This window comes from Callorhinus ursinus, unplaced genomic scaffold (assembly GCF_003265705.2).
Source record: "Callorhinus ursinus isolate GAN/ISIS: 27379988/994484 unplaced genomic scaffold, GSC_fseal_2.0 scaffold13, whole genome shotgun sequence".
In the NCBI taxonomy this organism is placed as follows: domain Eukaryota; kingdom Metazoa; phylum Chordata; class Mammalia; order Carnivora; family Otariidae; genus Callorhinus; species Callorhinus ursinus.
The window spans coordinates 811,022-826,378 of record NW_027397075.1 but is presented as its reverse complement, the minus strand read 5'-3'; the positions used below and the strand labels follow the sequence as shown (position 1 = coordinate 826,378).

At 41.2% G+C, this 15,357-nt stretch overlaps 1 protein-coding gene across 5 annotated transcripts in view; it reads left to right on the top strand.

The window, feature by feature from the left end:
• IQCK (IQ motif containing K) overlaps nucleotides 1-15,357 on the top strand; it is a 121,804-nt gene that overhangs the window by 23,143 nt on the left and 83,304 nt on the right. For 4 of the 5 annotated variants that reach the window (XR_012380420.1, XM_025855591.2, XM_025855593.2 and 1 more), the window contains exons 5-6: nucleotides 11,833-11,885; nucleotides 12,014-12,091. Coding sequence is in view for 4 of the 5 variants with exons in the window: in XM_025855591.2 (XP_025711376.1) it covers nucleotides 11,833-11,885; nucleotides 12,014-12,091 (131 nt within the window). In the remaining variant the exon portion in view is untranslated. The remainder of the gene's footprint in view (nucleotides 1-11,832; nucleotides 11,886-12,013; nucleotides 12,092-15,357) is intronic. The other variant, XM_025855592.2, reaches the window with a different exon arrangement.

Below are 15,357 nucleotides of genomic sequence, written 5' to 3'. Positions count from 1 at the left end.
GATAAGGGGAGACTGCTCTATGTCAATAAGGCTGTTAGTGTTGAGGGGCATCTGGGTGGCTCAGTCGTTAAGCGTCTGCCTTCGGCTCGGGTCATGATCCTGGGATCCTGGGATCGAGCCCTGCATTGGGCTCCCTGCTCAGCGGGAAGCCTGCTTCTCCCACTCCCTCTGCTGCTTCCCCTGCTTGTACTCTCTCTCTCTCTTTGTCAAATAAATAAATAAAATCTTAAAAAAAAAAAAAGGCTATGAGTGTTGAAAATACTTCCCTTTGAGGCTCTTGGAATTGCTGTCAGATCCAGTTTGTAAACCATGCAAGAAAATCTTATTATAACTTTATAGTCATGCTTCTTTTCTTTCTTCTTTTTAACAATGGCAACATTCATTGATCACTTCATTCCCAAACTTGGCTAGGAGTTGCTTTTGTTTCTGAAAATCAAAGTCATCCTCAAAAGACAAGGCCTTAAAAAGAAAGTCAACAGGCTCTGACCTGAGGGTGACCCCATGGTTGTCTTACAAAATAAAGGGCAGTGGCTTTGTGACAGGATTTTCCTTTTCTACTCTGAAGCTTTGTCCTCTGGCTTTCAGGGGCATGGCTTTGTGCCAGGTGGCTGTGGTAGCAGCCTTGTCCGGCTACTAAGTAGGGAGAACGTTACCATTTGGGCATGAATTGCATTTCACTTATTATACATGGCATTAGTTAACTTTTGCTACATAACAAAGTACCTCAAAAGTTAGCAGCTTAAAACAACAATTTATTTAGTTCACTCTCCTGCAAGGCAGCAATTTGGACTGGGCTCAGTTGGGAAGTTCTCCTGGCCTTGGCTGATGTTGTTCACGTGTCTGTGGCTAGCTACCAGGCAGGCTGGGTACCAGCTGTTCTAGGATGGCCTTAGCTGGGATGCATCATCTCTATTCGACTTGGTCTCTCAGCTTCCATCAGATGAACCCTGGACTGTTCACGTGGTAGCTGGGCAAGGGTGTGAGGATTTGAGAAGTTCTCAAGGCCTCTTGAGCCTGAGGCTTGGAACTGGCACATTGCTACTTTCATGGCATTATATTGGCCAAAGCAAGTCACAAGACCAGCTCAGATTCAAGGAGTAAGGAAATAGACTCCACCTCTTGATGGGAAGAACTATAAAGCTACATCACAGAGGGTGTGGGTCCGGGGATGGGTGAAGAACGGTGGCGCTTTTTGTAATTTACCTCATACGCTGTATTAGAATTAGTGTGGATCTGGCAGCAGGTGGCAGGTTTGACTTCTGGCTCTAGCCTAGTGACTTCAGGGACATTACTTGTCTGCAACTACCTCCTCTCCTCATTTGTAAAGCACAGGTGGGATTATTGAGAGGGTTAAAGAGGTAACGTGTGAAAGAGCAAGCTCCGGAGTACAACTGGGTTCATATTCATACTCTTCCATCTATGAGTAAGGGACTTTGGGCGAGGTATTTAGCCTTCCTGTGTCCCTGTTTCCTAATCTGTAAAATGGGAATAATAGTAATAATAATAATAATGTGTAGCTGTCAATGAGGATAAATGAGTTAAGTAAAATTTAAAAGAGTGCCTGGCACAGAGAAAACACTCAGCACACATTAACTGTTGTGAACACGATTAACATGATGCCTGGGAAAAAGCGAGTCTGCAACAGGAATATTACTCCCCAGGGTCCCGACGGGGTGACCAGTTGTTGCTTGAATAAATGGAAGGCGGCATCCTTGTTACTAATTTCTGGGTATTACAGATGGCCAAGGATGGACTTTCCTCATCACTCTAAAAATACTGGTGCCTTTTAAACATAATGTATATTTGTAAAAATCTAAACATAACTCTTGGAAATAATATGGTGAGCTCAGAACCTGAGAATGCCCTATGAAGAGCCCTCCAAGGCTGAAGAAGCTGCTAGAATCACTACCACAGTAACCAAAAAAGAAAGAAAGGAAGACTGCAAGTATCCCAAACTTCTCTTGAGAATTAATGTCTAAAGGATTGGAAGCCATTAAAAAAAAATGAAAATAAGGTTCAATTGATTCTTTTTTAAAAGAACCTACCTTAAAATAAGTCACTGACCTTCTTGGTTGTTTAGAGAGCTGCAATTTCTCCTGCTACTTTTGAGGAACCAGAAAACCCACGTCATAAACTAATAACAGATCCAACAGATGTTTAAACTGTTAATCTCTTAGAATAATAAAAGGGTTATCCAGGAAATAGGTGAAACAGAGCTTTCTTGAAAATCACATTTCTGTGTCCGAGATCAAGTACTGTGGATTTTTCCATGCTTCCACACGAAGGATCATCCATCTATCAGTGATTGATAATGTTCTAAAGCAGAGGTCTGTAAACTATGGCCTATGGCCAACTGCCTGTTTTTGTAAATGAAGTTTTATTGGAACTCGACCCCACTCATTCCTTTACAGATTGTCTACGGCCACTTTTGCACTAAAAGCGCACTGTTGTACTTTTTAACTAGAACTAAGTTGAATAGTTGTGACACAAGTCTAATATTTACAACTGGTCCTTTAAGAAAAAGTTTGCCAACCCGTGTTCTGAAAACCTGGAACTACCCAGATTTTTGTGGTAGTAGCTGCTACTCTTACGTGGGAGGCAGTAGAAGGGAAGCTTCATGAATAAGCATAGAGTTTGGAACTCTGCTCACCTGAATTTAGGGCCCAGTTCTACCTCTTTCTAGATATGTGACTTTGGACATTGCTAGCATTGGGACCTTGTAATTTTAATCTTCCTGAGCCTCAGTTTTCTCCTCCATAAAATAGGAAGTAATAATAATAGTAATTGTTCATAGTAGTAAGAGAGTTTATCAGAATTAAATAAGATAATGCATTTAAAGTGTTTAGCTCAGTAACTGGCACAGCTACAGTGAAAAGTAGCAATAACATAAGAACAAAATCAAATTGGAGAAAGGTTCCTTAGGGCTGGAAGGGAAAACTAAAACTGAGGGCAGTAGGTAAGGAAGAGGTGGATTGAAGACTGGACCTGTGGGGAGTTAAAGACTGGTGGGAGATTAGACTCAGACATGTGGAGGGCTCTGACAGAATACAGTGATGAAGGGTAGGGTAGGGGTTCTGGAGTCACACGGGTGGGCTTGAATCTCCCCCTTCAACTTTTGCTGGCTCTGGGCCCCTGGGAAGATTCCTTAAACCGTGAGTCTCAAGTTTTCTTATCTGTTAAATGGGGAGGGTGATAATCATAGTACCCACCTCACCAGGGCTTTTGAGAGGATTGAGTAAGTTGTGTGCATGGCACTTAGCACAGGGTGAGTGTTCAGTAAGGGGTAGCCGTTGTTATTCAGGATTGGGCTTGAAAGAGGGATTCAAGAAGTGAGAAAACAGAGGGAGAAAACAGGGGACCAGGTTGATAGTGAAAAGAAAGAATAAATCCTATTTCAGGCAGGAGTAGTGAGATGGGTCATCAGAGCCTCTGCCCGAAGCTTCCTTTTGCACAGGCCTTGACCAGTTTTTCCATCTTCTCTGAGCAGAGGGCAGGGCTTGAAGGGAGTGCTCCAGGCCCTTGATCTCTTGGAGGCATATCTGTGAAGCTAGGTTGCAAATAATTTCGATACTGAGACCGGAGTTTTCATGGTGGTAGAGTTTTCACGAAGACTTGCTTGTTCCTTGTTGAATCTTTGTTGACATTGACCTTCCTGGTCTTCTATTTATAGTATAGCTGCCTTCCCTGGGACCCCTGGGCTGCCCACAGTCTATGTGATTTGGAAGGGGGGAGAGGTCTTAAGGCAGGAAATCAACTGTGCAATTGTTGAGATAGAACTTCAGCACTTTTCTCAGACTGAAGGTTGATTAAAGGCCACAATACCATTCCTGTTCTGTCATGAATTGGGTTGTATTCCACTGGAGCAAATTAAGTTTGAGACACATAAATATCATCATAAAGATTAGACATTACAGCTGGCTCGACGTTCTTGGTGATCCCCTGACATCAAGCCATGCCTTTGGATTAGCTTAATTGGAACATGAGAGACCAGAACTTAATGAGAACTTAATTGGACTGATATATTGAACAAAGCTGGCTTAGTGGCTGTGTGGTAAACCTCACTTGGAAATTCTTTCCAATGCATCTCTGAAAATATTTTGGGCACTCAGAGTAAGGTTAATAATTTTTGCTATAAGCAGTTTTTGATAAAAGGTTGATATTGTTAGCAGTAAAAAGTAGTATGAAGTCAAAAGAGTTTTGTTTTAGCTGGACGTGTTAAGTATGCAGAACTAACCAGTCCCATATCTGCTAGTTAACTCTGAGGGCCAGTCCCTCAAATTACAGAAAACCCCATTCAAACTCACTTCAGTGAAAAAGACTTTTTGTTTGTTTGTTTGTGTACATGCTTTCCCATGGGGAGATCTTCCACAGCTTGATCTGGGGGCCCAGATGATGTCTTCATGACTCGGTTCCTTCTCCATCTCTTGATTTTATTTCCTCTGGCTTGGCTCTACCCTCAAACAGTCCCCATCTATGACACCAGCCTATGTCTTAAAGGCTCAAGTGGTACCTGAGAAAGAGAAAGTCTCTTCCAGAGTTTCTAGTTGAACTGACTCAGGTCAATTACTTACTTTGGAGTCAGTCCTTGGAACTAGGGGAATTTAGTGGGCAGTGGGCTACTGGGCAAAGGGAAGGATCCCTAACCCAATGCACATAGCTTTAGAATTGGGGAAGGGTAGATCCCCCAAAGGAACTCGGTGCAGTTACCAAAAGAAGGCAGAAGGGATACTGGGCAGCTATCTTGGCTAGGACTCATTATGCTGCAAATAGCAGAAAACTGGCTTAAGTAATGAAGGAGGTTCATTGGTTCACGAAACTAGACAGCTCTGAGGTAGAGAAGGAAGATTTCAGGATTGGTTTGATTCAGGAGCTCAGTGTTGTAATCGAGGGCTTGCTTCTCTTCTGCATCTCTGGTTGGCCTCTTGCAGAGTTGGTTTTATCCTCAGGCTGGCTTCCCTCAGAGTGACAGAACAGCTACTGCCACTGGCCTAGGCTTTGCCCCACCTACTACAGCAACCAGGGGAGAATGATCGAGCTTGTTTAGAAAAGCAAAGGAAAAGATTTCCCAGAAGCCCCAGCACATCTCCTCTCATACCTTATCAGTCTGAAATTGACTGTGCACCCATTCTTCATTCAGTGAATCCCTTGGGCCAGGATAAATGTGGACCAGATTGGTTTAGGTCTCGGTGGCAGGTGGGGTGGGATTATCTGGACTGTGTTATCAGGGTTCACACCCGGAGCTGGAGAGGGGGTTAATCCTCTCTACTCATCACAGCTACTACCCAGCCGGGGATTGGCTGCTGGATGTTGAATTAATAACCACAGTGGAGCCATGGCTTACTCATTTCTTTATCTCTAGTGTTCAGCACAGGCTTGGCACATAGTAGGTCCTCAGTAAAGGTTACCAAATAGGGCCAAACTGGAACAGCACACCTTGCATAATTTGGAAAGAAATCAGGAGTTTTTTGCATGAGTAAAATGATGCCTGAAGATAAAGCTTATCTCAGCTTTAAATATGGATTAAATGCAGAGTCTGGATAGAGGTGATAAGACTTTCTACCTCTTTTCCTATCCTATCCCACTTGGCATAAAATTTTCCCTTTTGCTTGGTTGCTCATCAAATTCCATTACAAAGAAGAGTATTGTAAACAAAAGTTAGTATCAGGAAACTGTTTCTGACTCCTGATAAGGCATTTGGTGATCTCATGACACTAAAATTTGCCACTATGAATAATTCAGTAAAATAGAATCTTCTATTTCTTCTTAGAGTCCTTGCCATCTAATGGTCATTTATTGTAGTTTTTTATTTTTTGAGTGAAGCACCCAAATATCTTTAAAAAGTGCAAGGGCTTTGGTCAGTGAAGGAAGAAACTCTTATTTCCTGGCCTTGACTAATAAGGGAATTAGAAATACCATCAGCTTTTGTTTGGAAAAGTTTTCTAAGGAGTGGAAAAAATAGATTCTCACAGGAAAGGTGTGGTAGAATTATTTTAGCATTACTCCTTTTAATTAAGAACACTTTTAGAAATGACCACATGGCCCATGCTGAAAGTCTTGGTCAATACTTTGTGTTATGAGTACATATTTTTAAGTTCTTTTGAGAAGTACTATTTTTCTCCAATGAAATTCTAATGCATTGGGGAAAAATTGAACTTCTGTTTGAAGTTTGCTGTGATAAGTATTTTGGCCTCTGGGTCTAGTCCAAGTATGTACTCATTTCTAGCATGAGTTATTTATCACTTTTGTCATGTCTGGGGGGTCTCTGGCATGTGGAAATTTACTGTGGAGAATAGCTATGTGGGAAAGGAGGCTGTGATATTCTAAGTGCATGCCATACCCACAGCCTCAACTTCAGCCCTCTGTCCCTGCTTTGTCCATGTCCCCATCACCCTGGCTACAAGTGATAGAGCCAGGAATAAGTGTCATACCCTGTAGGTAGCCACTCTAGGATGCCAAGTGGCTATGAAATGATCTGATACAATTGCTCTGCCCAATAGGGATGGCCTATCCTGAGTCGTACCACCTTACCAGCCCAGTCACATTCTTCCTTCTGGGGAGTAGTGATGCCAAAGGGCCAAGTCCCACATAGATCAAGAACAAAAACTGTTGTTGAGCCACAAAGCTACTGATGGACGAAGCTACTGTAGTTAGCCAGACTTGTGCCCTGAACAGCTGTGGACACTGGTCACTTCTCCCTGAGACCTGCCCCTAGTCAGAGGAATTCCCATTTTCCTTCCACTCCTTCTATGTTTACATTATGCCCCCGTGCCAGATAGAATATGTTAGTGTTCACAAATGTTTGTGGGCTCTCTCTAATGGAGAGACCATGTGACTGCTTTGGCCAAAGCAATGTATGGACGTGACATACGTCATTTCCAAACAGACGCTCTAAGAGTCAAAGCATGGTTCACCATAGTCTTTTCACTTGCCATGATAACTAGTGATATTTCAGAGAGAGGCTGCTCCGTCAGCCTGAGTCCCAGAGTAAAGACAACATGGAGCAGAGAGCCATAGTTGATTGAAATGTTCATATATCGCGAGTCAGAAATAAATCATGGTTGATATAAGCTTCTCAGATTCAGGGCTTGTTTGTTGCAGCAAAAATCTATCCTAAACTGATTTGTAAAAAAACCCCAGTAACCAAGGTAACTCGAGCATATTTCCATCCCTTGCAAACCCGAAGAGTCTCAATGAACACAATGCCATAGCAAGCCACACTTCAATTCACTAACCTCACAGCATGTGCTTTTGACCTTTCTGGGGTGCAATTACATTCATTACCTGATGCAGATTTGCTGCCTTTCCAATGCTAGAAGTTTCTCTCCCCAGTCTCTGCACCTCCAGTCTGCCTCCTATACACATACCCAACATGACCACTGGATTGAACTCCAGGTTCTGTCTTTTCTCCTTGTGGGGTTTCAGTCTTTTATGATGATGTTCTCCCCCCGCCCCCGCCGCAACGCCTCCCTGAACTTTAGTACAAAATTTCTCCAGCATATAGAACAGCTGAAAGAATTTCAGAGGGAACACCCACATATTTACCACCTCGATTCTACAGTTACCATTTTGCTTTATTTGCTTGGTTGCATATCTGTCCATCAATCCATCAGTCCATCCCTCTATTCATCTACCTTGTTTTTTGGATGCATTTTAAAGTAAGCTGCCAACTCACGATGACGTGATGATGTCTTTTGACATTTAGTCTTTTTCCTTTAATTCTGGATTTTAAAAATTGCTTTTTAACCTTGTTTGAGGTGGTCTTAACTGTTTCTTCTGCTTGCCCAAACTTGCATATACTCACCCTTTAACAATCATGAACTTAGTGTATTTTCCACATTATGTAAACCCTGGGTGCCCACACTTTCCTAATCTCACTCCTTAATTTTTCTCTCGATTACTTCCTCTCTTATCTCTTCACTCACCACAACTTTTCATTTGCTTTCCCTTCTCTTTTTCAGCTCCCTGGCAGATAATTTTTAAACTAAACAACAGCTGAACAATATCCCCACTGTTCCATGTGTCTGAGTATGCATGGCACGTCCACACTTGCCCAGAACAGAAGGAAAACACAATTTCTTCCATTTTATTTCTTTGCATCAAAAGTGATTAAATCTGTCTGCATGACCTTCATACATCAGACCATTTGGCTATTTTAAAAGTCTGTTTAATAGAGAAAGTCAAGCTGCATTCCCTTGGTAGAAGAAATCTTTACCACCAAACGGTGCGGTAAATGCCAGGGGAACAATGCATCTTTTGTAGGACAGGAGAGAGAGAGACACTGCCATCTTACAATTGCTGAATTGTTTAAATTATTATATAGCAATTCATGCTAGATACATATTTGCATTGTTGTATAAGTATTTTCTTATTTTGGTTAAAGATGGCTTTTTGAAGGGATAACCTATTCTTGCAAGGCAGGCTTAGGAAACCCCATTCCATGGGCTGGTACATTTAATTTTATTACCCTGGCCAGGAGTATTTCAATTTTTTAATAAAAGGCTATCATCAAGGTGGTAAAAGACTGCAAACAACCCCCAGTAACTCAGGCACCACCATATTTTATTTACTAACAGCTGGAGTAAAGCTTTCAGTAAAAAATCTTAAGCAGCACTTTCTTTTTTGGTGAGAATCAATTTCACAACCATCTTTTCAACCTTACCTAAGGTTATAAAACTGAGTTGGCTATTTTGAAGTGAAGGGGGAAAAAGTAGGAAAATTTTCATGGTAAAATATTATGAGAAGAAAATGAAGAGAAATTGTCCAGAATTATATCAGCAATTCCTATTTTTAAATGTCAGAATTCTTGTAAATGAGTTCTTTCTTGCTTTGATGTTTGAGAGTTGAATGGCGAGTTGAATTAGTCACCACCCATTGATCACCTACTCCATGCAAGGCACTCAAATAAGTCCTGAGAATATAAGGAAAAGAGACATATGCCCTGTCCTCAGAAAGTTTATAGTTCAGTGAGGTAGATAGACATGTGCGCCAGCAGTTACGTTATGTCTGAGATGCTCTGACAGGGGCACACAGGGAACTGGGGGAGCCTACTCTAGACTGAAGAGAGGCTTCAGTCTGCTCAGAAGGCCTTCATGGAGGCATCTAGAAGGACAAGTGGGGGTTAGCCGATTAGAGAAGAAAGGAATAGGAGTTACAACTCTTCCTGTTGTAAGCAATAAACAACCTAATGCAAACTGACTTAATAAAAAATATATGTATATTGGCTCATGTACCTGAGGATATCAGCCAGAGGATTTGGGCTTTGGGTATAGCTGGATCCAGGGTCTAGTACAATATCGTTAGGAATCTGCCATTGATGGTCTAGCCAGCAGCATCTCCCTGCTTCCTTGCTAATAGAACCCAAAATTTATTCATTTTCTTTGGAGTTGCTGTGTCCTTCAGGGATGGCTGGGCTTAACTAGTTGTATTTGTAGTGATCCTATTTCCAAATATGGTCACATTCTGAAGTACTGGAAGTTAGGACTTCAACATATGAATTTGGGTCAGAGAGGACACAGTTCAATCCATAGCACCCTGCCTTTCTCTCCTCCCTGTCTCGGATCTCCTGCTGGTACCTCTCATTGGCTGGACCCACCTAGTGAGTAAGGGAACCTGGTTGAAGTGAACCATAAAATCAGCCTCCTGAGGCACAGAGCAGGGAGGAGAAGGGTAGACCTGGAGGTAAAAAGAGAGAATTTCTAGCAGATTCTGTATTGTCTACATTCTTGGGAAGGATCTTTTCACATGGCAACCAACACCTCTGGACTTTTGGTTCTTAGTCCCTGTTATCTTTTTTTTTTTAATTTTATTTTATTATGTTAATCACCATACATTACATCATTAGTTTTTGGTGTAGTGTACCATGATTCATTGTTTGCGTAGAACACCCAGTGCTCCATTCAATATGTGACCTCTTTAATACCCATCACCAGGCTAACCCGTCCCCCCACCCCCCTCCCCTCTAGAACCCTCAGTTTGTTTCTCAGAGTCCATAGTCTCTCATGGTTCGTCTCCCCCTCCGATTCCCCCCACTTCATTTTTCCCTTCCTACTATCTTTTTTTTTTAACATATAATGTATTATTTGTTTCAGAGGTACAGGTCTGTGATTCATCAGTCTTACACAATTCACAGTGCTCACCATAGCACATACTCTCCTCAATGTCCATCACCCAGCCACCCCATCCCTCCCACCCCCCACCACCCCAGCAATCCTCAGTTTGTTTCCTGAGATTAAGAATTCCTCATATCAGTGAGGTCATATGATACATGTCTTTCTCTGATTGACTTATTCTGCTCAGCATAATACCCTCTAGCTCCATCCACGTCATTGCAAATGGCAAGATTTTGGGGTTTTTTTTGATGGCTGCATAATATTCCATTGTATATATATACCACATCTTCTTTATCCATTCATCTGTTGATGGACATCTTGGCTCTTTCCATAGTTTGGCTATTGTGGACATTGCTTAGCCCCTGTTATCTTAAAAGGAGAGGTAGCAACCCTTTATCTCCCAGTTTGCATAACAGTTCTCTTAAAGGAGTTGACTGGTTCTGTTTGGGTTACAAAGACTTTCAGTGGATCCAGGAGACAAGATACCTGGTGGTCCATCCCATTGCCTTCTTAGCATGCCTTCTCCCCAGGTGCTCTAGGGTATTCTTTCCCTTGTGGTTTACTGGCTATCTATCTATCTCTTAGGGACTGCATTCACTGGCATGTAATGAAAATTTAGTTGAAAAACCAAATGACATTTATTTCCCCTTACATATCAGGATGTTCAGAGTAGGTCAGGCCCGAGCTGGTACAGAGGCTTAAGGAAGTCTTCAATGGCCCAGGCTCCTTCTAACCCCCTGCCCTACCACCCTTAGCATGTGGCTTTGGCTTCATTGTTGAAAGGTGCTGCTCCACTTCCAGGCACACATCTGTTTTACAGGCTGAAAGAAGTAGAAGGAAACTTCAAGGAAGAAGGGACAGCAGAAATTAAGAAAGCAGGACTTTTGCAGAAGTCCATAAGACCTGTTCATTTCTATGTCATAGGGCACAATTGTGTCATGGCTATCCCTTGCTATGTGGGAGGCTGGAAAATACAGTTCTTCCCCCTGTGGGCTGCTTGTCAATCAGGTTCTCTGTTTTATCAGGATGAAGTGGAGAGTGGCTGTTGGGTGGACAACTGGCCAGGTTGGCCACACTGGCCAATGGCACTTGCATGTTTGGCTTCCACATCAGAACACGGTAGCCAGACCTGAAGTAGTGCTGTTCTGAGGATGTGAGTGGACGGGGGGAGGACAGTAAATACAGTTATTCAGAATCAAGGTCTAGATTTTTTTTTAAAGATTTTATTTATTTATATATTTTAGAGAAAGAGAGAGTGAGAGCAGGGGGAGGGTTAGAGGGGGAGGGAGAGGGACAATCTGACTCTGCACTGAGTGAGGAGCCCTACACAGAGCTCAATCCCGCAACCCTGAGATCATGACCTGAGCTGAAATCAAGAGTCAGACACTTAACCAACTGAACCGTCCAGGTGCTCCTCAAGGTCCAGATTTAAATAAAATCCTTCTGTGACAATTCCAAAAGCATGTAGTAAGCCCCCTACTATGTGCACTTTTATTAGTCCCTGCTGTCAGAAAATATGCTTGTCCAAAGACTAGAGAAATGTCTTCAGGAGTCTTTGCATCGCCCCAATTTACTGTTTGTTGATATACTTATAAACCTCATAAAAGGCTCATGCATATTTCACCTAACACAAAAAAAATCAATTAACCTCTCTTCCTTTGTCCTACTCAGACATGTGGACAAAGAGTATAATTTCATTCTCTCTTCTCTCTTTTCTTTTTAGAGAAAAAGAACCAAGTTCATTGCCTGTGATTTTCTGACCGAGTGGTTATACAAGTAAGTTTTGCATGTCTTTGAATATTCAATGACCCTAAGGATTCAATAGTGTTAATTTGCAAGCAGAATAGCAACAGTTGACTTGCTTATTGTTTTCTTGTCAATCAAACATATGGCATCGTTACCAGTCAAAATCCAAAGAGGATAAGGGAGGCTTTCACAGAATTCTTCTCCATTCCGTTTGTGGACCAGTGGCTGAAGCATCAGTAAGTACCAACACAAGACCTCAAATAATTTATTCCTATTTTAAGATTGTGTTAATGATAGTTTTCTCCAATCCAACTAACTCATGTAATCCACCCAGGGCTCCAGGTCAGTTATATTTGTGGCTCTTGTCTCTAGTTATTTTCAGTCTAGGCGAAGAACCTCCTATCCATGTGGTGATTATTCAAGAAGCACTTCAGAAATAAAGTAGAAAACTTTTAAAAATTCTTATCCTAAGTAATTCATCTCTCCGTTATCTCTCCCTCCCTCCCCACCCCCTCTCAAGAGGTTATGTCTCAAGAAACTTTCCTAAATATTAATTTTTAGTTGTATGCATCAATTCTACATTTAAGATACTAGAACATGACAGATAAAGTTAAAACTGTCTTTGACCATCATTCTAATATGAGTCTTCTCTCCTCACAAATGTAATCAGTTTAGTCTATAGTGCATCCTTCCAGAGTTCTTAAAATTGGTTGTTTATGTAAAATTAGATTATATCATAAAAAATTAGTAGTACTATTTGCTGCTGTGAGTGAATTTTCATCAGTGTAATGATGATGATGGCAAATAACATTTATTGAATGCTTGTGTCATTGTTCTCAGCATTTAACACTAGTAAACTAACTTGATCCTCATAACAATGCCATTACCAGACCTGTTTTGCAGATGAGGAAATTTATGCACTATTCTGCAACTTGCTTTTATTTGACTCAAGTATACGCTTTTGAGATCTAGCCCTGTTGATTCAGTTACATCTAATTCATGCCTTTGATGGTGTTATAATATATTTCATTTCTAAATTTGCATAATGGACTCATTCATACAATAAATATTTATTGAGTACTGCGATGTGCCAAACATCATTCTGGGTGCTGGAGGTAAAGCATTGAACAAAGTGGCCCCAAATCCCTGCCTAAATGAAATTTATATCCTAGTGAGGGATGACAGACAATAAACAAACAATTAAGTGCTATAGGGAAAAATAAAGCAGAGAGGGGGGAATACAGAGTGTTGAGGGGGCTTAATTTTTGCGTAGGGTGGTCAAGGAAGATCTCACTTGGAAGATGACATTTAAGCAGTGGTCCACTATTTTAAGGCATAGGTGGAAGAAAGGTAGCTCCATTTAGATAAAATGATATATATTTAACCTGTTGCTTTGAAATGTTTTCATGCCAGCCCTTCGCAAGAATAATGTCAGGAAACTGAGGCATTAGAAAATTAAGTGAGCCTTGCAAAACCGTATTAAACCAAATAAAAGACCTTAAATTAGACCCTTAACCCTCAAATGACACTATTTTTTTTTTTACTTAAATTACCCTTCTTGAGAATGCCAAGTTGAATAGACTCTTGACTGACTTTCTTAATTTTGAGAATTAAATGTACCCCAGGTATTACCAGTTTTTTAAAGAGTTTTTTTAAAGTAATCTCCACATCCAACATGGGGCTCGAACTCATAACCCTGAGGATCAAGAGTCACCTGCTCTACCAACTGAGCCAGCCAGGCACCCCATTACCAGTTTTTTAAAAATCTGAGAGCAGCTACGCATTGAAAGGAGAATGATATTGGAAAACCTTGTTTTTTTATTTAGCTTCTAAACCTATGCCTAATTTTGCCCACCATGAAAATGGAAGGCCCATAATGTATTGAGTATAAATGATTAATAAGTGGAAGATTTGCATGTTTTTCTAAGACCAGGTATTTTCAGTATCATTTTCCAAGTTGTTGCTTTGCCTTGAAAATGAAATGTTTTCCCACTTCTAATAACCAATGAGAAAGAATCTTAAAGATATAAGAACTTAGACAAGAGTCCTCTCAAATCCCTAGTCATTTATTATACAAATATCTTAATTTAAAATGGTTGCTATCTTCTGCTGGCCGCTCATATAAATATACTGAGAAGTAGCCAAAGCAATCATTTCACTTTAACTCTACAAGAACAGAAACGTAAGAGCTCTCACCTTAACTGGCATTTGTACTATTTCCATAACCTTCCAAAGAGATGCCAAGAAGCATGTTAAAACTTTAAGTTATATTAATCTAATTTGATGTAGTTATTTATTGAACACCTACCACGTGCAATGCACAGAGCCTGGTGTTGTGGAATAAATTGAGATGAATCAAATATGGCTCTGGCTCTGGGGGTGAGAGAGACATGTTTACAACTAACTATGGTTCCTGTAGTGAGTGTTGTAATACAGGTTAAAGCACTGAAGGGAAATGGGGAAGCACAAGACTATTCACAGACCCCCCAACAGACCTGGAGCCAGCCCAGTTGAGGCAGTGGCCAAGCTGGTTGGTGCCCAGATTTGGCTTTGAGAGGCAAGGACTCAGGTGCTGTATCCTTCTCAAAGATATTTTTGACCAGATGAGTCAGACAAGTAGGAACGAGGGTAGGAGCTGGGAAACAATACCTAATCCAGGTTTTTGAACCTCAGCACTATCGACAGTTGGCACCAGATAATTCTCTGATGTGGGGCTGGCGTGTGCATTCTGGAATGTTCAGCAGATTCTCTGGCCTCCACCCACCAGATGCCAATAGCACCTCCCTAAAGCCATCACCATCAAGAATATCTCCAGACACTAGCAAATGTCAGAGGTATGAAGGGTTGAGCGGGGCAAGGAGCCAACAAAGTAGCCCCAGAGCTTGAGAACCTCTGACCTAATCCAGTGGGTTTCTACCCTGGCTGCTCTTCAAAGTCATCTGAGGAGTTTTTGTTGCCTGGCTTCACCCAAGACTTCGTAAATGAGACCTATTAATTCAGGGTATTGCCTAGGCATTGTTGTTTTTGGTTTTTATTTATTTATTTTTAAATAGCTTCCTGGGTGGTTCTAATATACAGCCAGAGTTGAGACTTCATCCCTATAGCAGAAGACATGCTGTGTCTAAATAAGTAGTATAATTATATTATACTACTAATAAATAGTATACTTGAGGTAATAAATAGTATAATTTAGTCATCCCTCTGCTAAGCACTTTTACATGTATTACTCATTTAATCTTAGTGACAACACTAAGATGTAGGTACTAAAGCTGAAAGGAGCTGGAAAGTTGCAAATAAAGTGAGGTAGGTCTTAGGCAAATATGGTGATTTTGGGGGCACAATAAATGGGCATTTTGGATAGGGCTTAAAGGTATAGATTGGAGGAAGATGGATTTTGAGGGAAGACTATGTCAATGTTTTATAAAGGAAGCAAAATATAAACTAGCACTTCATGCGGCTTTGGGTTGGGGTTAAGAGCATGAGCTCCGGGGACAGACAAACC